The sequence below is a fragment of the Grampus griseus genome (assembly GCF_964374135.1).
Source record: "Grampus griseus genome assembly, chromosome: 2".
Classification (NCBI taxonomy): domain Eukaryota; kingdom Metazoa; phylum Chordata; class Mammalia; order Artiodactyla; family Delphinidae; genus Grampus; species Grampus griseus.
Window position 1 is genome coordinate 149,528,988 of NC_139018.1, and position 26,485 is coordinate 149,555,472.

At 49.7% G+C, this 26,485-nt stretch overlaps 2 protein-coding genes across 3 annotated transcripts in view; one reads left to right on the forward strand and one right to left on the reverse strand.

Moving 5' to 3' along the window:
* PFKP (phosphofructokinase, platelet) overlaps nucleotides 1-9,398 on the forward strand; it is an 83,388-nt gene extending 73,990 nt beyond the window's left edge. The window contains exons 17-22 of the mRNA XM_082648821.1: nucleotides 2,210-2,374; nucleotides 3,516-3,577; nucleotides 3,897-4,008; nucleotides 5,008-5,107; nucleotides 8,853-8,955; nucleotides 9,049-9,398. Coding sequence (XP_082504947.1) covers nucleotides 2,210-2,374; nucleotides 3,516-3,577; nucleotides 3,897-4,008; nucleotides 5,008-5,107; nucleotides 8,853-8,955; nucleotides 9,049-9,196 — 690 coding nt within the window. The 3' untranslated portion in view covers nucleotides 9,197-9,398. The remainder of the gene's footprint in view (nucleotides 1-2,209; nucleotides 2,375-3,515; nucleotides 3,578-3,896; nucleotides 4,009-5,007; nucleotides 5,108-8,852; nucleotides 8,956-9,048) is intronic.
* Nucleotides 9,399-10,018: 620 nt separating this feature from the next.
* PITRM1 (pitrilysin metallopeptidase 1) overlaps nucleotides 10,019-26,485 on the reverse strand; it is a 31,440-nt gene continuing 14,973 nt past the window's right edge. For both annotated transcript variants that reach the window (XM_082649451.1, XM_082649452.1), the window contains exons 15-27: nucleotides 18,530-18,646; nucleotides 17,070-17,202; nucleotides 16,222-16,342; nucleotides 16,034-16,110; nucleotides 15,630-15,795; nucleotides 15,236-15,336; nucleotides 13,832-13,952; nucleotides 13,481-13,537; nucleotides 12,928-13,040; nucleotides 11,766-11,891; nucleotides 10,825-10,970; nucleotides 10,491-10,593; nucleotides 10,019-10,408 (exon numbers count right to left, since the gene is read on the reverse strand). In XM_082649451.1, the coding sequence (XP_082505577.1) occupies nucleotides 10,315-10,408; nucleotides 10,491-10,593; nucleotides 10,825-10,970; nucleotides 11,766-11,891; nucleotides 12,928-13,040; nucleotides 13,481-13,537; nucleotides 13,832-13,952; nucleotides 15,236-15,336; nucleotides 15,630-15,795; nucleotides 16,034-16,110; nucleotides 16,222-16,342; nucleotides 17,070-17,202; nucleotides 18,530-18,646 (1,475 nt within the window). In that variant the 3' untranslated portion in view covers nucleotides 10,019-10,314. The remainder of the gene's footprint in view (nucleotides 10,409-10,490; nucleotides 10,594-10,824; nucleotides 10,971-11,765; nucleotides 11,892-12,927; nucleotides 13,041-13,480; nucleotides 13,538-13,831; nucleotides 13,953-15,235; nucleotides 15,337-15,629; nucleotides 15,796-16,033; nucleotides 16,111-16,221; nucleotides 16,343-17,069; nucleotides 17,203-18,529; nucleotides 18,647-26,485) is intronic.

The following is a 26,485-nucleotide window of genomic DNA, read 5'->3' on the forward strand; positions in this document are numbered from 1 at the left end:
CTCTGACTGCAAGGTGGGGAGGCCGTCACCAGGATCTCCGCCGTCCAGGCCGACGGGCACGTCTGGGGCATTCTGCTCCCCAAGATGGGGGCTCTGTGGGCCCAACACGTAGCCTCTCCACTTCCATCAGGTAGCACATTGGGCTTTATGTTTACAACACCCATGTGGCAAAATGTGAGCAGTTCTGGGACTTGGAATAACTTGAGGATTTTCCTACAGTGGAGAATTCCCGGGGATTTTTCTTGGGGAATCCTCTGTCCCCCCACCAGAGGGCGCCAGCGCTGGACGAGAGGGGATGTTCCCGCAGTGGCCATGGAGTCAGGGCTGGTCCGCGCCGGGCAGGGGCGTCGGCCCTCCTGGATGCCCTCCTCTCACCCCAGAAATCAGAGCCAGCCGGCCCTGTACCACCCACCAGGGACTGGGGGGCACGGTCCTGCAGCCTCTTCCGTGCCAGCCCTGCTCTCAGCAATTGGATGAGACGCTGCCGGGACGACTCGCTATTTTTAGATCAAGTGAACTCAAGTCTCAGACACAACCTGGGTGAATGAGAGAGTTGACAGGGGTTTAAGCGCCTGCCTCCCCGGGGCTCCCAGCTGCCCAGGCCGGGTCAGCTGCCAGGCGCCCGCGGTGGCTCCCTCTTCACCGTCCCCGAGTCGGGGCCAAGACGCAGGTACTTGCCTCAGAGGAGAGGGGCTTTGCCGTCAGGTGGTTACAGTGCTGCTCTCTGCGATAGTGACAGTGACTCTCCGCCTTCAGTGTCAGGATGGGTCAGGAAAGGAACCCACATGACCTGCAGCTTGGGAGGGGCCTGTGCACCCCCCAGCCCTGAATTCCTCTGAGACAAAGACCAGGCAGGAAGGTTTAAGTGCTCGAAGGCCACGTAAAGGAGCCCGTGGAAACCCTCCCGCCCCCTGTGACCCCTGCACTGCCGGGAACCTACATCCCCGCCTAAGTACCGGGAAGACAAGATGGGTCGTGTTGATGCGATTTCTTCTTCCTATCTTGGCTCCTGGAGAACACAGAGCTGCCCACCGGCTGAAGCGCGCACTGAATTTTGATTAAATCAATCTAACTATTTGGGGAGGGTGACGATCCATCAAACACATTGAAAGTATAGTAAGGAATAGATGGAAGGGAGCCTGTGTTTGTTCATCAAAACGCTCCTTCTCGTTTAACCCGAAGCACTGGAGTGAGAACCTCCACATGGGTGGTGTTATACTTTGGTGCACAAACCTCTTTTCCCCGAAACGTGACCCCTGGTCTCCCAAGCCCCCACCCCCCATTTAAGATTTCATTCTGGACTCAGAGCTGTTCGGACTGATTTAGGGAACCCTGTACAGTTACCCGTGACTGGTTGATGGATGGGGCAGGATGCTGCCTGCTTTTCTTTCTTTCATTGTCAGACACTTACTGAGCACTGACTGTGTGATTCCCGTCTTCATGGGATTTGCAGTCTAGCGAGGAAGGCACCCCACCCCCGAATCAGAGAATTACTGAGTTGCAGAAACCTGTGCTGTGGTGACTCCTGTGGAGAGAGGCCTCGAGGTGTCACCAGAGCCCCTGGCAGAGGGGACCTGCAGTCCTGGCGACCATGCATCCTGAATTTCATTCCCACATAAGGGCTCAGTCTCAGGTTCTAGGCACGAGGCCCTGGGTGTCTTTGGGGGCCGCAGTCCAGCCCCAACGAGCAGGCTGTGAGAGGCCCCTGGGGCAGGCGGCGGGGGAGACTGGTGTGATGCTCCTGAAGGGCTGAGCGAGGCCAGATCTAGACACGAGCGTGTGTGGTGGACAGACCAGGGCAGGGGTCTTGCAGGCTCCCCCGAGAGAGGACGGTGGCTGGACGGGTTTCTGTGTCCCCGAGGGCCCGGTGCAGGCGTTTCCTTGGGGTGGGGGCGTGGGGGGGATGACCATCTGCGTATCGGCGAGTCTTCCGGGGGCAGGTCTAGAACCATCGTCTGGCTCTGGGGAGAGATGCCCCACGGGAAGTAGTCCAGGGATAGACTGAGGACAGCCAGGTCCAAGCGTCCACGGGGCTTTCCAGGAGAAAATAAAGCAAGGGATTTGCCCGCTGCCCGAGCCCGACAAGCCCGGCAGCGCAGCCCCGCGAGGCCGCGGGCAGAGGGCGCAGGGGCCCCAGCGCACCGACCGAGGTCAGGGCCGGGCTGTAGGATGATGTCCCACGTGGGCCTGACCGTGTTCTTCTGTGCAGACGTGTGACCGCATCAAGCAGTCGGCCAGCGGGACCAAGCGCCGCGTCTTCATCATCGAGACCATGGGGGGCTACTGCGGCTACCTGGCCAACATGGGGGCGCTGGCTGCCGGCGCCGATGCCGCCTACATCTTCGAGGAGCCTTTCGACATCCGGGACCTGCAGGTACGCGGACACAGGGCTGGGGGCGCTGCCGCCTGATGGGTCGACAGAGGCGTTGGTGATGTGCCAGGTTCGGGCACCCGCCCGCCCCCCGTCCTCTGACGGCGCTCACGCCAGTGACGCGTTAGGGCTCTGTCCGCGGTGACAGGGTAACAGCAGGAACAGACACATTTCAGGGCACCTGCTGCTCTTTAACCCCAGCTTGTAAGTTTCTGTCTCTTACACTCTTGTCTACTAAGCAGTTATCGCCCTTCCTGGGAAGGCCCCACACCCACAGGGATGCGGACGTGTTCAGGGGGCCCGGTGCTTTGCCGGCTGATGGCTACGGATGTCCAGGCTGTGGGGTACACACAAGGCCAGAGCTCGGGTGTCCCTGTGGGGCTGAGTGGGGCGAAATGTGCAGCAGCTGGAGGACAGCACCTCTGCCCAGAGGAGCCCCTCGTCCCCTGGGACCGCAGGACATAATGAGGGCTGCCCGGCGCCCACCGGGGAGGCTTGACCAGGCAGGGACGCAGCAAAGTAGGTGTTTTCAGCTAAAACCAGGACAGGAAATACACTCACTACCTGCAGCGTGCTTCTTTCTAAAAATGTTTGCTTTTGTGTCACTCTCTCCCTTTCTTGCACATTTCCTTTCTCAAGACACAACAGTCCTTCCTTAGAAAATTTGTGCACCGATTTGAGTCTCTAGCTTTCTCCTGGCCTGAAAATGCTTGGTAGGCAGTTTCACGAGTTTCTGTATAAAGTCAGGTAACAGGTATTTTCCTCTGAGATAGAAAACACTGTCATGGAAATGGATCAGGAGCCGTGGAGGAAAGTAGCAGCTCTAGGCGAGTACATGGAATACACACACTGATGTGTTCAAGGGAAACCGTTCATCTGGGCAAGCGTCTCCCATGGACGCCATGCGTGGCACTGACTCAGTGACACCCCCCTCCCCCTGCCGTGGCCGTGGGCTGCTGGGTTACAGGTTCCCTGGCGTTTGTCACTAGCTGATACGTCACGCGTCTGCTGTCCTCTCCGCCACGAGGTGAACTCGGAGCAGCTGCCCCGACTTCCCCGCTGCCACTGTCACAGGGCCGGACAGTACCCGGCACACAGTAGGCGCTTAATGAAAGTGTCCTAAGGGAACAACACTCTTTCCTAGTCCAACGTGGAGCACCTGACGGAGAAGATGAAGACCACCATCCAGAGGGGACTCGTGCTCAGGTAAGGGGCCTCTGGCTGCCCCCAGTTGCGCCCCGGCTGCTCAGAAAGAACCCGCTTCGCCTAACCCACCGCGAGCGGCCACTTCTCTGCACAATATCGCTCTGAATCCTGGAGAAATGAGCGGAGTCACTGTGCTGCTTTGTGTTCAGAATTGCAGGCATTTAAATAATTGGACGGTGATTTTTAAAAATTCATTTTTGCTGTGTAGTCAGTTTTCTTGTTTAAGATTCTGCAAGTCATTTCTTTAAGCCACTGACCTTGATAGAGAAGGCCATGTGCAGCGGCGGGCAGGATGGGAGCGAGCTGCCATGTGTTTCAGGAACGAGAGCTGCAGTGAGAACTACACCACCGACTTCATCTACCAGCTCTACTCAGAGGAGGGCAAGGGGGTGTTCGACTGCAGGAAGAATGTGCTGGGTCACATGCAGCAGGTGGGCCGTGGGCTAGGGAGGCGGCCAGATGCTTGTGACTTTTCTCAGATGGGTGTCCTACTTTAGCCATTTTGGAAAAGAATGTGTATTCATGGGTAAATTCCAAGATGATTAAAATCAACATCTGAACTGTGTTATTGTTACACCAGATATCACCAGCCTCAGGAATCCTTTCCACTGTTTGTGATATCTGGGCAGATGGGCTTTTTAAGGAAAACCATCCACTTTCATATAAATAGTGACACCAGTTGAGTGGATAGACATTCAAATTAAGTACTTGATCCAGTTTCAGGCCTTATTACCCATTTAAATTGGAATCTCAGACAGATGATACTTCTTTGAGATTTCCATCAAATTGGAGCGATTTGGGAAGAATCTTGGGGTACACATATAAATGCACCCAGACGACAAGGCAGGCGGTGGGTGTGGAGGGACCCGGTCCCCTGACAGCAGGCCTGTCCATCACCACCACTCAGTCCTGTGTCTTAGGAACTTGTAGCTCAGGGCCCATTAATGCACTGAATCCCCTGAAACTACATAATGGACTGGTGGGCGTGTGTGCGCCTTTGTGAAAGCGAGCCCACAGAGTTGATCAGATTCTTAAAGGAACCGTGACCACCCCTCCCCACCCCCGTAACCTACCCCAAAATAAGGTTAAGGAATCCTGCTAAAGATTCTAAAATAACAGAGATGTTCCTTGACCGGTTGGTTGATTAAAAGCCTCCTCCTTCGGGGAAGCACTGAGATGCCTGATGGGCTGGGCTTTGGCTGCAGGAGTTATGGGGTTTGTTTTGGTTTGTTTGGTCCCAGCCATATACAAGGAGATAGAAATATGCAACAAAACCCCCCCAAAACCCATATTTACAAATTTGAGTCTCTCAGAAATGTGATGTGAATTTTGTTAAATAGTCATTTTAATTTCTATTCCATTTTAAAAAACTAACAGCCAGAAAGGTGTCGCTGTGTAACTAACATTCAGGTAATTCTAACCACCAACAGGGTGGGGCGCCTTCTCCATTTGATAGAAACTTTGGAACCAAAATCTCCGCCAGAGCCATGCAGTGGATCAGCGCGAAGCTGAAGGAGCCGGCGGGGAGAGGTACCAAGTGGGCAGCGGGGCGGCCGCAGCGCTGGGGGGGCCGTGCTCTGGGTCCCCGTTTCTCCCTGGCTTCCACCCAGCCTTGGACTGCATGGGACAGAATCAGCTCTCACTCAACTCTGTGGCTGCTGCTTAAGACTCAGGTTATAATTAGGAATAAAAGTAATTAATGAAACAAAATGCTCATTACTGAGGGAGGTGTTCCAGTCACGTGGCAACATCTGTCTTCCTTTAATGGAAAACTGCCAGCTCGTGAGCGTAAGGTCAGATCTTAACAAAGGGCACCGTGAAACAGAGGAAAGCTTCAAGGGAGCTTCATTAGGGAGCGCTCCCGGGCGAGGTTCACTGGTCCGAGAGAAAGGGGCCAGAGAAGTCGCACCTGGGCGAGGGTTGGGCAAGACTTTATAGGGGAAGGGAAAGGGGTGTGGTGAATCTGGGAGGGCGCAGGGTATTCCTTATTTGGTGGTCTTTTGGGGTATCCTGGGGGACCGTTAGTCCCGCCCCTCGAAAGGCGGGAAGGCTGGGCCAGGTGCAAAGTCCCCAGGTCAGTTCCTGGAACTGGGTGGTCCGGAATGTCTCCAGGGCAGTTTCTGGAACTGGGTGGTCCGGAGAGTTTCGGTCTGATGCAACCTGTGAATCTGCTTGTGTTCCCCTGCCTCGGGCCAGTTGGCCTTACGGTGAGGGCTCCGCTAGCAAGACCCCAGATGGGAGCTTTCCTGGCTGTGTTTCTTTGCCTCGTGGACGCTCTGAACTGGCTTTTACTTAAGATACTTGGCTTCTTCATTGATTCCTTATGGCCTCTCTTTTTGGAGAAAATGACGGAGGATGGCGAGGTGCCTGGACTATGTCCTCCTTGGTGGGTCCTCTCTCCACGTTTGACTCGTCCTGTCCCACTGGCAGCAAGCTCGGGATTTGGTGATGTCATTCCCCGGCTCTCCTTCAGGGTTTGACCTCGTAGGATTAAACCTTCCAAGGCTCTGGTTTTGTGGTTTAGGTGAGAGAAGCACAGAGTGCGTTTCCCTGTAGGGCCGGCTTCTGAGACCATTGCTGTGGCCCACCCTGGCCCCTCCGGCCACCCGGCCCAACCAGGGCCTCTGGATCCTGCCCTGACCCTGGGCCGGGTTCTCCAGACCAGTCTCACCCACCCCAGGCTCGCCTGCAGGACGAGATCCCCTCTCTCCCTGGGCCACACCCGATGGATCCGTCACCTTTGCAGTATTGCTGTGATGCTGGGTGGGACTTGGGTGGGACTGAGACAGGCCCCACCCCCACCCCCACCGTGGCTGTAAGTGGCTAAACCTCTAGGTTATGAGGGAAATGCCAGGACCTTCCTGCCTATGGATCATTCTTGTTTATTCTGTTACTGCTTCATGTTATCCGACGATTTCTTGTTTGTCTATATCATCTTAGGATTTAAAAATATTTTGATTTTAGAGGAATTTTTAATATTTTATAAGGAAGTCCGTATTTTATATTGTTAAAGTCACATGTTGCAGACGTGTGTCTCCCATTTGTGGCAAACCCTGTCATTTTCTGCAAGGTTATCTTTTAATGAGGCGCTCTTAATTTTTTTAACATTCATTTTATTTTTAATTTTGGCCACACTGGGTCTTAGCTGCGGCACATGGGATCTCTCGTTGTGGCATGCGGGCTTCTCTCTAGTTGTGGCATGTGGGTTCCAGGGTGCGTGGGCTGTAGTTTGCGGCACGCGGCACAAGCTCGGAAGTTGTGGCGCCTGGGCTTAGCTGCCCTGTGGCGTGTGGGAACCTAGTTCCCCAACCAGGGATCGAACCCATGTCCCGTGCATTGGAAGGCGGATTCTCTACCACTGGACCACCAGGGAAATCCCAAGTGCTCTTCATCTTAATGTACCCAATTTTTTTAACTTTGTCCTTGAAAATTTGAGCTTTTTGTGTTACTAAAATATTCACCTTTTACATTTAGCTATCTAATCCACTTGAACTGATATGCAGTTTAAGGTGTAATATTTTCCATGTGTAGTTATTTGCGTGCCAGTCATTGAAAAATCCGTTTTTTCCCCCTACCCTGCAATATAAACTCCATCATAGACCAGGTATCCAAAAACTTAAGGCACTATTTTTGGATTGTTAGGTTGATGTTTTGGCATTCAGTTACCGATCTGTGCCAATGTTCCAGTTTTGTGAACAATTACTAATATCTAGTAGGGCAAGTCCTACCTGGGCCTTCTTCCAGTTTTGGCTATTCCTGGCCCTTTGTGTCAAGGTCCATCAATTCTGTTGGATTTTTTGTTTTGGGGGTGGTGGTGGTTACATTTAAATAACAAATCATTTGGAGGAAGAACTGACATTTTTAAAGTATTGAACTTCTAACTCATGAACATTTAATCTCCATATATTTAGGCCTTTTGTTATCTTATTAAAGCATCGTTTTACATAAAGATCTTGCATATCTTTTGATAAGTTTATTCCTGACTTAGTGATTTTAAAAATAAATTATTGTATGGGACTTCCCTGGTGGTGCAGTGGTTAAGAATCCCCCTACCAATGCAGGGGACACGGGTTCAATCCCTGGTCTGGGAAGTTCCCACATGCTGCGGAGCAACTAAGCCTGTGCACCACGACTACTGAGCCCGTGCGCCTACAGCATTGTGCTTTGCAACAACAGAAGCCACCGCAATGAGAAGCCCACGTGCCACAACAAAGAGTAGCCCCCACTCACCACAACTAGGGAAAGCCTGCGAGCAGCAATGAAGACCCAATGCAGCCAAAAATAAATAAATTTATTAAAAAAATATATTATTGCAAATGGTATTAGTTTCTTATAGCTGGTGTACAGAAACAACTCATTTTTGTACACTGATTTTTGCAATCTGTAACTTTCTACACACTCAATTTAGTAATTTGTAGATAGTTTTTTGGTTCTTATTATCCACACATATGGCATCTGTATACAACCTTTTAGTTTTTTCCTTGATACTTTTTGTGGGTGTTTGTGTTCCCTCCAGAGAAATCCTGACATAGTGACAGCAGAACTCCTGTCTTGTTCTCGACCCTAATGGCACAAGGAACGCCTTCAATGTTTCATGACTGAGAATTCTTACTAATATTTAACTGAAGTCTTTCTTTCTGCAACTTACTATTTGCTGATGGTCTTTAATAGTTACTGGATACCTCTGATGTTAAGTAGTTTTTCAGTTGTGAAGGCTATGATAATAACACTTGCGTCGAATGAGACGGTCACTTGAACTTCCTTCAGCCGACTTGCTAGTGCTAAGGCCACCTCGCCTTCCTGGGGTGCGCCCCTGACACCCCCGGCTGTGCATGCTCTTCTCATTGCAGGCTGGCCCCATCCGCTCTGTCCATTGTGGTGGGGGTGGGCAGCCTTGTTCTAGCATCTAAGAGGCTGGGGTGGGGGGATTCCCCGGGCAGAGCATTTCTAAGGCAAGTTTTGTTTTGATTTTTGGATGTTTGCTAAACCTCTACCTGCATCCCAGCTCTGCTTTCTGTGCAGGGAAAGCTGACAGCTGAATTTCTTCAGTGTTTATAGACCTGCTGGTGTTTGTTCCTTGAATCTGTCTTTTATCTTCCACGAAGTTCTAAATTTATCTAAATTTTCAGAAAATTTAGCATGAAAATCTTTGTAATACCCTCTTCTTTTCAGTGCCCGCAGCACTTCGTCCTCCCTTCACTCCAGACGTTGGTTATTTGTGCCGATACCTTGACTTCACCCCCTCATTTTCTTACATCATTTTTCTGTCTTATAGGAAAAAGATTTGTAAGTGACGATTCCGTCTGTGTGCTGGGAATAAGCAAAAGAAACCTGCTCTTCCAGCCTGTGGCCGAGCTGAAGGAGGAGACGGACTTCGTGTAAGTGCACGGGGCCCTGTGGGAAGGAGTGGGAGGGAGGCCTGCTGGGTGGGGGGCCCAGGCCCTGCTCAGCTGCCCCTCCCCCTCCCACAGGCACAGGATCCCCAAGGAGCAGTGGTGGCTGAAGCTGCGGCCCCTCATGAAGATCCTGGCCAAGTACAAGGCCAGCTTCGAGGTGTCGGACGCGGGCCAGCTGGAGCCCATGCAGCCTCGTGGGCCCGAGGAGCCTGCCACCATCTAGACGCCCCACCTGCCCATTTTGTAACGTTTAAGTTATTTATGAGCACTTTACGTGAGCATCGTCCAAGTGAACCCTGAGCGCGGCCCACCTTCCCCGTCCCCTGGCCCCCGGCACGGGGTGTCAGCTGTGCCGTCTTGTGTGTCCTGCTTCACAAACTGTGGCTCCCGCAGAATTAAATGTTTGCAGAATTAAATGTTTGCTAAAAGCCAACCACAGTGCCCGGTTTCTTTCTTTTCTAAGTGGGAGTTGAAAACCTCAGGGTGTGAGTGGCTCTCAGGGTTTTGTCGGCAGATACAGGCACATGTTTTCTAGAGAACTGGGGAGCCAGGAGACAGGCAAGGACAGAGGCACCCGGAGGAAAGAGGTGGCACTCTGACTGGCAGGCGCGTGGGTGACTCACCAAGTGCACCGGGAGGGCCCTGGACCAGGGCGCCAGGTAAGGTGATACCCCCCGGGGGGAGGGGGGCAGGGGTGGATGCGCACCTGAGTCTTTAGACATGAGCTGAGTCTGCCCCTGCTGTGCACCTGCAGGAGGCGGAGGAGGGGATTCAGTTCCTTTCAAGGCAGGGCCGGCAGTTTCCTTTCTGTCCGACAGCCTGACGGGGTGGAGGAGTCAGAGTTGATGCTGTTCCCCAGCCCCACGTCCTCCAGGCCTGTCCACCGCAGCCGCGGCCTTGGTGCAGCCCCGCCGCCAGGGTGAGTGGAGAGCAGACATCGGGACACCTCTGTCCCTTTGCTCGTGCATTTCCATAAAGGCCCTAAAAACTGCTTTAACAAAAAGTGATTTAAAATAATAATGACTATAAAGCATAGGTAGGTCAGTCACCTTTTATTTTTAAAATACATGTTCTAGGATTAACAGGTAAAATAAGCATTCATAGCATTAGAAAGTCTTAAAAACTATAATCTGTGCATCTCTGGCACTTATTTCCTTCTTCAAGACAAGAGTTTTCGTCTGACTTGCCAGGCAAAATCATAAGAATGATAAATACATATATATGATCACATATACATATGATCAAGAGTTTTGCAAAAAAATAATAAAGGTCAGAAAAGCACAGAGCTCAGTGTCAGGAGGCCTAAGGCTGGGCCAAGTCCCATGGAGTCAGGGTCATCTGCTATCTAACTATCCACGACGGGTCCTTGGCGATGCTCTCATTGTCTGGTCCGAGCAGAGCCATGCCATGTGTGCTCCTCCCGGCGCCCAGGTACCTGCAGGTGGATGGGTGGGGGTCACCCAGGCAGCAGCAGGGGGCGCAGGGTCTGGGCACTAAACCACCTGGCCCCTACTCACCTGTTGCTCACGTCAACCAGATCTTCGTGGCTGACAGCGAAGAGCTGCTCGCGGTGCGCCTGCTTCGCCTCATCTGAGAGGCCATACAGGAAGCAGTCCAGGCCTGAGTGAGCACAAGCGATATGATGGAGGGGCATGTGGCCACCTTGGCCCTTTACAGCCTGTTTCCACCAAAGGTCACACCGCTGCCCGTCACGCGCCCGCAGCACGCTCTCCTCCCGACTTGGCTGAGACGCACGGTCTCGTGGAGGCTGGGAGGGCGCGAGCCCGGGGAGCAGCGTGGGGTCCCGGCTGTTGACACCACGGCTCGAGGCACGTTACCTACGCCAGATACCTTTGTCTGAAGGAGCCACCGGAGCGTCCACGGCGGCGAAGACAGAGAGCTTTGCCTCATTGATGTCCTGCTGCGTGAACCTCCCAGACTTGGCCCAGTCGACGGCCTTCAGGAAGGACTGCAGCGTCTCCGTGGAATGCGGGTCCCTGGAGACCCAAGGAGTCAGACTCACATGTTTGGCAGAAAAAGTATAGGGGACACCCAGGCATGACTTCAGTTCTTCCATGCTTCGGGGTTGTTAATGCTGTTTTAACAGTCCAGACGACCCAGCACTCTGGAAATTAACATGTGGCCACACAAGCCACCGACACTCTCCGTGCAGACCTCACCTGTCACCCACACTTCGCCACCTGATCACTGACTACACCACTGTGACCCAGGACAGGAGAGCCGGGGGACCGGCCAGAAGGAACAGAAGACGCTCATAACATGCACCCAGACGGCGCAATGATCACCTCAGAGGCCAGTTTCCGGGGTCCTCCCCTGAACAGAAAGAGCTCCAAGGCCCCTCATTCTCACGTGCATGTCCTGAGGGCATCTTGTGGGAAACGCCTCATTTTTCATGTCCCTCAAGACCCGCAGCCCCCGCATGACCACATCAGTCCATGTCACGGGACATGAAGCAGTCGGGGCCAGAGAGAAACCCTCCATCTCGGACGTGCCAGAGAGGCAGCAGGGCCACAGAACAGAGACGTAAAAGGGCGGAACAGTCTGGGCCTGAAGACCTAGCCCAGCCCCGGAGAGCTTCCAGGTCATCTCCTTACACACCCTGGTTACCAAACCCCAGAGCTATTTTCTGTCCCCTCCCGCTGTCCCTAAGGCCTGCAGCCTAAACGACCTTGCTGGGTGGGGTTACACGCCGGCCCAGCGACGACAGGCGAAGCGTTTTTCTGAAGTTCACTCCGCGTGTGAGAACACTGGGGCCAGACGGCCCGACTCACCTGTACGAGTAGAGCGTGAAGATCCCGCCGTAGCTGAGTCTGGCGCCTCCACCATAAGCACCGCCTTTTTCTCGAATTTCCGTGTGCAAGAATTTAGCTGTCATCAAGCGTGCCAGGATCTTGAGACTGAAAAGATGAAAAAAACCTGAGTTAAAAACAACGCAGCTGGCAGGGCAGTACTAAATATATAACACACAGTAACCCAAGACAATGGCAAGTGTGTCTGAGAACAAAATTAGAACCAAGTAAAGTGATACATACATCATGACCCTTTTTAAATTTTAAAATAGGAGAAAAACGTGAGGAAGATGAACTTTCAGACGCTTGGGTGACAGGGGTGGGACAGGAACGTCCCTCCTGCTCGACCTGCCGCGGCACACGGAACGTTTAGCAGTGAGTGGTTTCCATGATGCAGGCGAACGTGTAGCCCATCACTTACTTAAACCCCTGCGTCAGCTGTGCACTCACGCGTGTACACACGAGGCGTCCCTCCCTCAGAAAACACTCCAACAGCGTGAGCTTCTATCAGGGGTCCCACGTCCCCATGACTTCCATCGTAAGCAGTGACAGCTGCTGCCCCAGCACAGCCGAGGTGGTTCCGGAAGGACAGCAGCCAAGCCGACCCGACGGGGGCCTTGCCCACTCATGCCCCCCAGCCCCCCGACTGGTCTTTTCTACAACAGAGCAGTCGACGCAGGCAGAGGGGACGCGGGTGGAGGAGTGAACCCGAGGCTCCAGGAGAGGGTGGAGACCCCATGCAGATAGGCCCTGATCCCCAACAGGGATGGGGGGGGTCCACCCTCCACGCATTTTTTCAGAAACTTATTTCTGTTACGTAAGGGAAATTATAAAATACAGAAGAATGGAAAAAACACCTATAATCCCAGCACCCAGGAGTAGGTACCTCTTGTTTTTGTTTCTGAACCTACATCTTTCTATTCAACTACATCTTTCTATTCAACATTGAAACACACGTTCCTACTCCTGATGGCCTGGCAGAGTGTCTGATTCCTGTAAACACGGAAACAAGCTGATGGAAAAGCGGAGCTGTGATGACACTTCCCACAGACACACTTTCCCGTGAGCCCGGCGGCAGCGCCGCGCTCCACACCTGCTCTGCACCCACCATTAAGCGTCCCGGCGGTGCCCCACACCCTCGCACCTGGCGTGGGCCGGGGCCGCGTACGGGGCAGTCCGGATACACTCGGCTACGTAGTTGACCGGGAACGGGAGCTGGAAGTGCGTCTTCAGCGGGCAGGGCTTGAAGGTGGGGTCCTAGGGGCAGAGGCCATCACCACGTGTGGCCCAGGGGCCAGCTGGGCAGGTGCCCCGAGTACCCAGCCACGTCCCCACATGTAACAGCCAGGCACTGATGACCTCGTCCTGCACCACCTCACCTCACAGCTGAATGAGGTATCCTACCCCCAACCCAGACTCCCCTGGGACCATCTCATGCCACGCCATTCCCAGGGCAGTGCGTGTGATCTTGCTCGGTCGCTCCCCAAGGACAAGCCAGGCCAGCCACCAGAGCTCAGGGGCAGCAGGGCGCACAGGAGGGGAGGTGACCCCTATGTGGCAGTGACGTTTAAACACAGGTGGACTGAACACAAGGCGTCCACAGACAGCACCTAGCGGTCCTACCCGACACCGCCCAGCTGGTGACGGAAGGGCCCACGGATGCGCAGCGGGCAGGGCATTAAGCAGAAGGGACTCACCGTCACCAGCTTCCTCGTGAATGGGGAGTGCCTGCCAGGTCCCTTAGGTGCAGGTTTCTGAAAGTAAAGTTTCCCAGAGAAATGAGTAAATACCTAAGCTCACGTGGGCAGGTAAGGTACGTTCCAGGAAGTGCACAGAGCTCACGACAAGCGTCAGGGCACATCTGCTCAAGGCTTCAAGCTCTGAGGCTGCTGCATCCCCAGCCCAAGTGGTCCTCCAATCAGGAGACTTCACTGCAAGGCTCAAGTGGCTACAGGGGAGCACAGCATCGAAGGCCAGACTACAGGGTTTGGATTCACTGGGGTTCCTGGCCCCACGGGCAGGCGGGCGGGCAGGGGGCACAGCCTCACCTCCACCACGTGTGGGTGCGCAGGCTTCCGCTCCTTCTTACTCCGGCTGAGGGTCCTGAGGAAGTTGTCCACCGAATTCTCCACCTGAGACATTTGCTGGGGAGTAGCATTCACGGAACATCTGTTTAAAAAAGTCTATGTGCAGAAAACCATTACTATGAAAAATAAAAATGTTACATTTTGCATAATTAAAACAAAAATGAATCACATACAAAATAATGCTCAAAAACAAAAACCGAATAAAAGAGCAGCCAAACAAGGCAACACTACAGCCGTCTTCCTTCACCACATGTTTTCCAGGTACAAAAAAGCCTGTCCCTTATCTCAGTGTGTTACAGACAATAAGCAGCCAGCTCCGCTAAACTCTGTGCTCTCCTGAGAACAAGGAGGACGCAGAGACTAGACCTCCAACAGTGCCTTCAGGGCTGCAGTATCAGAGGACTGAAAACGTAATTACTGTCTGGAACAGAATGAACCGGTCATTAGGCAAAGAACTGCCACGCTCCCCAAAAACATTTCTCTGTGGCTCTTCTGAACTCTACAGAATCACAGACACCATCATACATACTGACAAATTGTATCCTTTCTGGTTTTGGCCATAAATACTAAGTCTATTTTCGTTGAAATAACAGGTACTATGACAACGTGTTCTAGGCTCTAGACCAACTGCTTTGCAAACATGCTCTCTTTCCTTGCCCTAAACCTGCAAAGGACTATTTCATGGAGGAAACAGAGAAGGTCCCCGTGGTTAAGTTCCCTGAGACTCCAGCCGTGAGTGCACGGGCGGCCCAGGAACTAACTGGGCACCAGCTCTGCTGGCCAGAGGCCCCAACCTCCTGCTGCCCAGATGGTCCGGGAGAGCCTGCTAGTGACTCCCAAGAACTGCCGGGCCAACGTCCTGGGGCGTGTTCCAGGGAGGGAGCTGCAAGCTCATCTAAGGCAGCGGCGCTGGTGGTGAGGCGGGTGCTGCCACCTCAACAGCTGTCGTCCCCTTTAAGTCTCGTTCGTGTCACAACCTGAGCTGAAGGCCGACCACGTGCAGAGGCTGGTGGTCACCCCAAACTGGTGCACAATTACTCTCACAAGAACCTCTGCGCTTTCACCGTGGCCTCGGGCAAGAGGACCTCGGCGGGGTCTCGCTGAGGCTCATTTACGGAACATCGGCTGTTGACTCGTGCAGCAGGGAGTCCACCTGTGGCTCCAGGTTAAAGCAGCCTGCCCTACTCCCCACCTCCCAAGACACTTGTTCAAATTCTGTATAAAACAGCTCTTTCATGGTTAGAACATCTGGAGTCTAGAACGGTTCTGTAGTCTCCCAAGCGTTTTCTAAAAAGCATCTAAAACTACACGTGGTGACACAGGATGAGGATGGAGTCTCTGCTTAGAAACAAACTGCAACCCCACCTGAAGTTATCACAGTTCAAAAGATGCTTCCTGATGTGCGGGAGCTTCCTCAGGATGGGCTTGATGTCCGTCATCTCTGCGATTCTCTTCATGAGCCTCACCTAAGCCAGAGAACTGACAGGTAGAGATAGACGCGCCCTTGGCCTGGACCAGACTTCCCTGATACGGGGTCCCGCGGGGATACGGGGTGGGGCAGCGGCAGGGCCAGGTTCTGTGCTTGTGGGGGACGTGTACTTGCTCGGCTGGGGGGTGCGGGAGGGGCTGCAGGCTGGAAGGAGGAGGGTGAGCGAAAAAACTTTTTCCCCATGAAACTTGGCCAGTTTGAGTGAGACTTCCTGAGACACGAACAATCTATTACGAGCCCCGGAGACCCAGCCGCCCCTGAGCGCGTCACCTGGTCCATCCCCCCGAAGGTCTCCTGCAGGTCCCCCGCGGGTGCCAGCATCCTGCCTGCCCTGATGGACGCGTAGAGGTGGCCTGCGTCGGGGACCCCGTTGGACAGCTCCTGAGCTGTCATCTTCACCAGCACTCGGAAGTGCTCCTCGGCCTCAAAGCAGGGGCTGCAGAGAAAGAAAAGGTAGTAAATGAGACCCAGCCATGCCCCCTTCAACAGCAGGGAAATTTGCTAAGTGTAGGCTCTTAGATGATGTAAACCGCCCCTGGAGATGTCACGAGTCCATAGGAGTCACAGGGGGAAAGAAACCAACAACCAACAAAGGCATGCAGCTTCCGCTCTCAGGACCCGGCAGACTTGGGTCTCTGGCATGTCTGGGGATTTACGTCTTTGCAAATACTTACTTGTTAAAGATTTCACTCCACAGATGCATCATGTCTGGTAGGTTTCTATCAAGGCAGAAAGATGAAAAGAGCACACCCTAAATCATGACAGAAGAAAAAGAATAAGAAATTAATTATGATGTAATTTAAAAGAAAAAAAGACGCAGGAGAAGCCAACCCTCACCACCCTGTGCTGAGGAAACGGCTACCTGCTCGTAAGTATCGAGGTGTGAGTCGTCAGGGAGCACGTGGGGGGTGGCAGCCAGGCCCCCCGTCTTCAGGTCCACCTGCTGGGCCAGCTCCCTGTAGTCGAGGGCACCGCAGCCCAGCCTGTGCAGGGAGAGCGTGGAGTCACCGGGGAGGGCCGGGTTCCCATGCAGCATGTCCCCCCAACCACCGCCTGCCAGCCCAGCAGCTGCTCCCGCCCCCACCCCCAAACTCTGCAGGCTGCAGCCGCTCTGGTCAGGTAGTCTTGGGGGTGAAATGTGAAGAACGAGCCTTAAGAAAAGAAAGTCACTTCGACTTCTTTTGTAAGAAACTTTCTAATCGCTGTTCCTAATGTAAGAACTAATTCAAGCCGAGGCGATGACTGAGTTTTCCTGAATCCACGCCGCCGTGGAAGGGCAGGCGGTGGGAGCCATACTGATAAAAGGGCAGAGAACTCGGGAAAGGTTCACCTCCTCCGGGGGTGACCCCAGGCCTACACGTCATAGTTAAAGGCTTTCATTTTCTGATGAAAATAATCATCTCTTCATAATCTTAAAAAGAACTCAGTTGTTGAGATATAGCTATATCTGTAATACCTTGTGCTCTACATTTATAAATATTTTAATGTACTGTATTTTAGTAAGAAAGTATGATTACCATAAGGAAAATTCTCAACAAATACACCATCCATCTTTCTGTAACACTACGGGATTTGAAAATTAAAATGACTCACTGAAAATTGATTACTGATACACTGAAACAACACACACAGAAAACATCCACTAATAAATATGAGATGACGTGCAGAGTTCTATAAATGCGTGTCTCCGCCCCAGAAGGAGCCCCTTACTTGGTGAGGACGTTGCAGAAGAGGGGCACATAGGGCCGGAGCTCCTCGGGCAGGGTGTTCAGACTCGAGAAGGCTCTGAAGTAGACCACGCCATTGGTGGGCTGCGTGCAGTACTGGACGGGTATGTCCCCAGCTGCAGGAGCAAAGGCACTTCTTTACAATTTTTACCAGTAAAGTTTTAACCATGTAACCATCATTTAATATTTTTTAAATGCTAAAGCTTTTCAAGGATGATGGTTTACATTTTATATTAGCAAAAAAACACTATTCATTTGCCATAATTGAGACAAATTTCCCTCTTGGACTTTCATTACAACAAAAGCTGAAAGTCTTCAACGCTAAGTAATCCTTGCGCTTTGAACGTTCTTGGGGTTTTCTAAACACCCCACAGTCCAGCTGCAGTCCAGCCGCCCTCCCCGCCTGCACCCAGACCCTCCTGGGTATCGGCAGGGACTCTGGCAGGCCACTCCCACAACAGGTGACCTCACTTTCACCCACCCCAAACGCAACTCACCCCCTAACAAGTCCTGTCCCCAAACCCGAGGACCCTCATGACCCACAGCACACTGGAACCCACCACGCTTGACACCCCAGGCCTCTGTGGCCCCAGGTCCCTCACAACTGTGTGTTCTACTTTTTACATCCCGAGCGCAGTGCCCTGAACCAGCGGAGGATCTAAGGCATCTACTGACGACAAATTACTTCACTGAGTCCTTCCTTGAACACAATGAACTTCACTGATAAACCTAACCTGAGGGGGTTAAACGATCAGTGGCACATGAACCCCACTACCCAGAAGCCTGGGCCGGAGAGGAGGCCTCATGTACATGCGCAAATGAATGCATCAGGTGTGGTAAACGGGACGGGCCCCAGGACGACGACAACAGGCATGTCACACAAGTCAAAGGGATGCTCGCGCACAGCCTGAATCCTAAACTAGACGCGGGAACCAGTGAAGGTGTAAGGCTGTTGTCAGACCTGCTCGGGAAGGAGCAGCAAAGTCACATCACAGCCATGTGGAGAAGTGTCAGCACCACAGGGCATGTCTGTGTCCAGCAGAAGCAAGTGATGCGCGCAGACGTGGGGGGATGCCAGGAAGGAGCGGCTGCCACCCCCTCCGTGCCCCACAATGCGACACCTAGTGCTGTGGGCCCCTGGACCCCGGCTGGGCTAAGGAGTGGGCGTGGGCAAGGGGCCCAGAGCATGCCTGTGCCCTTGAGAACTGCATGAACACACACACAGCGGAACCTGAGGCCTCCCCGCCCCCAGAGGCAGCTCGGCCCTGTCGGACCCACCCAGGGAAAAACACACGCAGGCCCTCGAGTCCACATCTGCCATCGCTGAGCTGGACTAGGAACAGGGCTTGAACGTCCTATGAAGACACCCACTGGTGACTCTCCCCCTGTGGACGCTGAGACGCAGCCTAAACCCCAGCCGGGGCACCAAGACCCCCCACTGACCTGCCAGAGCCACCTCCACCTCAGTGAACGGGATGCGGGGCTCGATGTCCGACACCTTCAACGCGGGCAGACACGACGCGTCCTGAGGTTGGCTTTGCTGCGCCTGTAATTCCAAACCTAAGAGGGGAATAAACATCCAGGATGATACTCAGAAGCTCTTACTCAGTTCAGCTATTTATTAACTTCCATTAAGACTCAGCCTCTCCCATGCCAAGTGTGGGGAGCCTGTCAGCACTGGGGTTCAGGTTTCCCAGGAAACCAGATTTAGAAGCATAATAACCAGCTCGGCAGGCAGCTCTCTTCCTAATTCTCATTCTCAGCAATTTAAGAGAACGATTTTGCTGGGGGAAGGGGGGAGCAGTTTGCTCAAGCAGTTTCCCCTCTGCCCCCCAACCAAAATTTTCTACTAGAGACTGAACTAGTGGATTGAAACTTACTAACTTTTGTGCTTGTTTATTCTTATGTCATTTTCACAAACCTCAGCAATATGCTTCTGTAATTACATAAAGTTCACAAATTACAAAAATGGGTAAAATACATTTTCTGGGCCTGATCAGAGGGTAGATGCCCCTTTTGTACAGACTGGGCAGCCCATGGGGAGGGGCCCCAGGCTGTAGCTGGGGGACGTCACGGGGTAAAGTCAGTGCTCCCGCTGTCACCTCACCCCCCACGCCTACCTCCCCGAGTTCCCAGCACTGGGTCCCCGGGCCCGCGGAGGGGTTTCGGCGCAGCTGCTCCCAGGCACCCATCTGTGCCCCGTGGAAGCCCGAGGACCTGGCTCCCCATGCTCTGAGGAACCCCCTGCACTTTCAAGGCCCCCCGACCTGGCCGTCTCCCCACAGTCAAGCAGAGCACCCCAACACCACCCCTCAGACGCTTCCTCATTCTCTGCGTTTGGCCTCCTGTCCTTGTCCTGGAGAACACACCTACCGGCCCCAGTTCAGCTGCTCCCGTCTGGATGCTGCTCCTCTGGGGGGGGGGGGGGAATGCATCAGGGCAGCAGAGGCTGCGAGCACTCTCCTCCACCAGACACAGGCTCCCAACGGTCCAGCCACGGCCCTTCACACGATACACACAGACCCCCAAACTGGAAGATTGTTTGATGTTTCCAATAAATTAATCTCCCGTTCCCACTTCTCATTGGTGTTCATCTCCAGATTGGACCCTGACTCACTGATTCTTTGCACTGAAGTCCACACTCAAGACTTACTATCCTAACAGTAAATGCTCTAGCACTGTGTCCTCCCTAAGGGACTGTGCAGTGATCTGGAAGACAGAAACACGCTCTTTAACCAGGCCCTGCATCCCTTCACACGTACCTCCACGGCCAGGCCAGACGCCTGACAACTCAGGGAACGCACGGTCTGTGCTGAGGCATGGAATTACCTTCTGTGCCACAAATGGCTATAAGCACAGACAGAAGATGGGTGGGACCACATCAAACTAAAAAGCTTCTGACAGCAAAGGAATCTGTCAACATGAAAAGGCATGTACACAGCAGGAGGGAAAACTTGCAAATCAAATATTATCTGGTAAGGGGCTAATATCCAAAATATTTAATGAACTCAATAGCAAAATACAAACGATCCAATTAAAAAATGGGCTGAGGACCTAAATAGGCATTTCTCCAAAGAAGCACACAGATGGCCAACAGCTATAAGAAAAGGTACTCAACATCACTCTTCAGGGAAATGCAAATCAAAACACATGAGACATCACCTCACACCTGTCAGAATAGCTATAATAAAAAAGACGAGATAACAAGTGTTGGTGAGGATGTGGAGAAAAGGGAACCATTGTGCACTGCTCGTGGGGATGTAAATTGGTACAGCCACTATGGAAAACAGTATGGCAGTTCCTCAAAATATTAAAACTAGAACTACCATATGACCCAGCACTCCTACTCCTGGTTATTTATCTGAAGAAAATAAAAACACTAATTTGAAAAGATATATGCACACCAATGTTCACAGCAGTACTATTTACAACAGCCAAGATATGGAAGCAAACTAAATGTCCATTGACGGATGAATGGGTAAAAAAAGATGTGATACACACACACAGTGGAACACTACTCAGTCACAAAGGAGGAAATGCTGCAATTTGCAACAATGTGGATGAACCTTGAGAGTATTATGCTTAGTGAAATAAGTCAGATAGAGAAAAATAAATACCTATGAACTCACTTATAGGTGCAATCTACAAAATAAAAACACAAAAAAGCAAGCTCATATATACAGAGAACAGACTGGTGGTTGTGGGGCGGGGGGGGGGGGGGGGGGGGGGGGGAGCATGGATGAAGGGGTCAAAGCTACAAGTTTGCAGTTCTAAGTAAGCCCTGAGGGTGTAATGTACAACACTGTTACTAAAGTCAGTAATACTGTATTGAGATTTGAAAACTGCTAAGATGATAAAATTTAAAAGTTCTCATCACAAGACAAAAAACTACATGTGGTGACAGATGTTAACTAGACTAATTGTGATGACCATCTCACAATATACAAATGTATCATATCAGTATGTCGTACATCTGAAACTAATACATTATGTCAGTTATTCCTCAATTAAAAAAAAAGGAAGATGGAACTTGTCAATTGGCACTCACAAGGCAGAAGTTTATCATATTAATCACAATTAGCATGTTAAATTTATGGAAGACATTTGTAGCAACATGGATGGACTTCGAGATTATCATATTAAGTGAAGTCAGACAAAGAAAGACAAGTATCATGATATTACTTATATGTGCAATCTAAAATATGATACAAATGAACTTATTTACAAAACAGACACACATAGAAAACAAACGTCTGGTTACCAGAGGGAAAGGGAAGAGGGATAAATTAGGAGTTTGTGATTAGCATACACACTACTATATATAAAATAGATAAACAACAAGGTCCTACTGTATAGCACAGGGAACTATATTCAATATTTCACAATAGACTGGTTCAAGATGGCAGAGTACAAGGACATGCGCTTACTCCCTCTTGTGAGAGCACGGGAATCACAACTAACTGCTGAACAATCATTGACAGGGAGACACTGGAACTCAACAAAAAAGATACCCCACATCCAAAGACAAAGGAGAAGTCACAATGAAATGGTAGGAGGGGTGCAATCACAGTAAAATCAAATCCCATAACTGCTAAGTGGGTGACTCACAGACTGGAGAACACTTATACCACAGAAGTCCACCCACTGGAGTGAAGGTTCTGAGCCCCACGTCAGGCTTCCCAACCTGGGGGTCTGGCAACGGGAGGAGGAATTCCTAGACAATCAGACTTTGAAAGCTAGCAGGATTTGACTGCAGGACTTCGACAGGACTGGGAGAAACGAGACTCCACTCTTGGAGGGCACACACAAAGTAGTGTGTGCATCAGGACCCAGGGGAAGGAGCAGTGACCCTACAGGAGACTGAACCAGACCTACCTGCTAGTGTTGGAGGGTCTCCTGCAGAGGCGGGGGGGTGGCTGTGTCTCACCATGGGGACAAGGACACTGGCAGCAGAATTTCTGGTAAGTACTCCTTGGCGTGAGCCCTCCCAGAGTCTGCCATTAGCCCCACCAAAGAGCCAGTAGGCTCCAGTGTTGGGTCAGGCTCCAGTGTTGGGTCGCCTCAGGCCAAACAACCAACAGGGAGGGAACCCAGTCCCACCCATCAGCAGACAAGCAGATTAAAGTTTTACAGAGCTGTGCACACCAGAGCAACAGCCAGCTGTACTCACCACCAGTCCCTCCCATCAGGAAACTTGCACAAGCCTCTAGATAGCCTCATTCACCAGAGGGCAGAAAGCAGAAGCAAGAAGAACTACAATCCTGCAGCCTGTGGAACAAAAACCACATCCACAGAAAGACAGACAAGATGAAAAGGTAGAGGACTTTGTACCAGATGAAGGAACAAGATAAAACCACAGAAAAACAACTAAATGAAGTGGAGATAGGCAACCTTCCAGAAAAAGAATTCAGAATAATGATAGTGAAGATGATCCAGGACCTTGGGAAAAAGAATGGAGACAAAGATCGAGAAGATGCAAGAAATGTTTAAAAAACACCTAGAAGAATTAAAGATCAAACAGATGAACAATACAATAACTGAAATGAAAACTACACTAGAAGGAATCAATAGCAGAATAACTGAGGCAGAAGAACGGATAAGTGACCTGGAAGACAGAATAGTGGAATTCACTGCCGAGGAACAGAATAAAGAAAAAAGAATGAAAAGAAATAAAGACAGCCTAAGAGGCCTCTGGGACAACATTAAATGCAACAACATTTGCATTATAGGGGTCCCAGAAGGAGGAGAGAGAGAAAGGACATGAGAAAATATCTGAAGAGATTATAGTCGAAACTTCCCTAACACGGGAAAGGAAACGGCCACCCAAGTCCAGGAAGTGCGGAGAGTCCCAGGCAGGATAAACCCAAGGAGAAACACACCGAGACACATAGTAATGAAATTGACAAAAATTAAAGACAAAGAAAAATTATTGAAACCAACAGGGAAAAACCGACAAATAACATACAAGGGAACTCCCATAAGGTTAACAGCTGATTTCTCAGCAGAAACTCTACAACCCAGAAGGTAGTGGCATGATATATTTAAAGTCATGAAAGGGAAGAACCTACAACCAAGGTTACTCTACCCGGCAAGGATCTCATTCAGATTCAATGGAGAAATCAAAAGCTTTAGAGACAAGCAAAAGCTAAGAGAATTCAGCACCACCAAACCAGCTCTACAACAAATGCTAAAGGAACTTCTCTAAGTGGGAAACACAAGAGAAGAAAAGGATCTACAAAAAAAAACCCAAAACAATTAAGAAAATGGTCATAGGAACATACATATCGATAATTACCTTAAAAGTGAATGGACTAAATGCTCCAAGCAAAAGACACACGCTCGCTGAATGGATACAAAAACAAGACACATATATATGCTGTCTACAAGAGACCCACTTCAGACCCAGGGACACATAAAGACTGAAAGTGAGGGGATGGAAAAAGATATTCCATGCAAATGGAAATCAAAAGAAAGTTGGAGTAGCAATACTCATATCAGATAAAACAGACTTTGAAATAAAGAATATTACAAGAGACAAAGAAGGACTCTACATAATGATCAAGGGATCAATCCAAGAAGACATAATAATTAGAAATATATATGCACCCAACATAGGAGGACCTCAACACATAAGGCAACTGCTAATTAAAAGAGGAAATCGACAGTAACACAATAATAGTGGGGGACTTTAACACCTCACTTACCCCAACGGACAGATCATCCAAACAGAAAATTAATAAGGAACATGAGCTTAAAATGACACAATAGACCAGATAGATTTAATTGATATTTATAGTACAGTCCATCCAACAGCAGATTACACTTTCTTCTCAAGTGCGCATGCAACATTCTCCAGGATAGATCACATCTTGGGTCACAAATCAAGCCTCAGTAAATTTAAGAAAATTGAAATCATATCAAGCATCTTTTCTGACCACAACGCTATGAGGTTAGAGATCAATTTCAGGGAACAAAACCATAAAAAACACAAACACATGGAGGTTAAACAATATGTTACTAAATAACCAAGAGATCACTGAAGAAATCAAAGAGGAAATCAAAAAATGCCTAGAGAGAAATTACGACGAAAACACAATGATCCAAAACCTATGAGATGCAGCAAAAGCAGTTCTAAGAAGGAAGTTTATAGCAATACAAGCTTACCTCAGGAAACAAGAAAAATTTCAAAAACACCATCTAACGTTACACCTAAAGGAAACAGCAAAAACAATAGCAAAGATCAATAAAACTAAAAGCTGTTCTTTGAGAACATAAACAAAATTGACAAACCATTAGCTAGACTCATCAAGAAAAAGAGGGAGAGGACTCAAATCAATAAAATTAGAAATGAAAAGGAGAAGTCACAACAGACACCGCAAAAATACAAAGCATCCTAAGAGACTACTACAAGCAACTCTATGCCAATAAAATGGACAGCCTAGAAGAAACAAATTCTTAGAAAGGTATAACCTTCCAAGACTGAAGCAGGAAGAAAAAGAAAATATCAACAGACCAATCACAAGTAATGAAATTGAAACTGTGATTAAAAATCTTCCAACAAACAGAAGTCCAGGACCAGATGCCTTCACAGGTGAATTCTACCAAACATTTAGAGAAGAGCTAACACCCATCCTTCTCAAACTCTTCCAATACACTGCAGAGGAAGGAACACTCCCAAACTCATTCTATGAGGCCACCACCACCCTGATAGCAAAACCGGGCAAAGATACTACAAAAAAATAGAATTACAGGCTAGTATCACTGATGAATATAGATGCAAAATTCCTCACAAAATACTAGGAAACAGAATCCAACAACACATTAAAAGGATCATACACCATGATCAAGTGGGATTTATCCCAGGGACGCAAGGATTCCTCAATACATGCAAATCAATCAATGTGATACACCATATTAACAAATTGAAGAATAAAAACCATATGATCATCTCAATAGATGCAGAAAAAGCTTCTGACAAAATTCAACACCCATTTATGATAAAAAAACTCTCCAGAAAGTGGGCATAGAGGGAACCTACTGCAACATAATTAAGGCCATATGTGACAAACCTACAGCAAACATCATTCTCAATGGTGAAAACCTGAAAGCATCTCCTCTAAGATCAGGAACAAGACAAGGAAGGATGTCCACTCTCGCCACTATTATTCAACATAGTTTTGGAAGTCCTAGCCATGGCAGTCAGAGAAGAAAAAGAAATAAAAGGAATACAAATTGGAAAAGAAGAAGTAAAACTGTCACTGTTTGTAGATGACATGATACTCTACATAGAGAATCCTAAAGATGCCACCAGAAAACTACTAGAGCTAATCAATGAATCTGGTAAAGTTGCAGGATACAAAATTAATGCACAGAAATCTCTTGCATTTGTATACACTAAAGATGAAAAATGGCAAAGAGAAATTAAGGAAACACTCCCATTTACCATTGCAAGAAAAAGAATAAAATACCCAGGAATAAACCTACCTAGGGAGACAAAAGACCTGTATGCAGGAAACTGTAAGACACTGATGAAAGAAATTAAAAATGACACAAAACTTTAGTTTAGTGGAGGGATATACCATGGAGGGATGGAGGGATATACCATGTTCTTGGAATGGAAGAATCAATATTGTGAAAATGACTATACTACCCAAAGCAATCTACAGATTCAATGCAATCCCTATCAAACTACCAATGGCTTTTTTTTTTTTTTACAGAACTAGAATAAAAAATCTTAAAATTTGTACGGAGATACAAAAGACCGTGAATAGCCAAAGCAGTCTTGAGGGAAAAAAACGGAGCTGGAGGAATCAGACTCCCTGACTTCAGACTATACTAAGAGGCTACAGTAATCAAGACAATATGGTACTGGCACAAAAACAGAAATACAGATCAATGAAACAGAATAGAAAGCCCAGAGGCAAACCCACGCACCTATGGTCAACTATTCTATGACAAAGGAGGCAAGGATATACAATGGAGAAAAGACAGTCTCTTCAATAAGTGGTGCTGGGAAAACTGGAGAGCTACATGTAAAAGAACGAAATTAGAACACTCTCTAACACCATACACAAAAATAAACTCAAAATGGATTAGAGACCTAAATGTAAGACTGGACACTTAAAACTCTTAGAGGAAAACATAGGAAGAACACTCTTTGACATAAATCACAGCAAGATCTTTTTTGATCCACCTCCTAGAGTAAAGGAAATAAAAACAAAAAGAAAGGAGACCTAATGAAACTTAAAAGCTTTTGGAAAGCAAAGGAAACTGCAAACAAGATGAAAAGAAAACCCTCAGAATGGGAGAAAATATTTGCAAACGAATCAACGGACAAAGGATTAATCTCCAAAATATATAAATAGCTCATGCAACTCAATATTAAAGAAACAAACAACC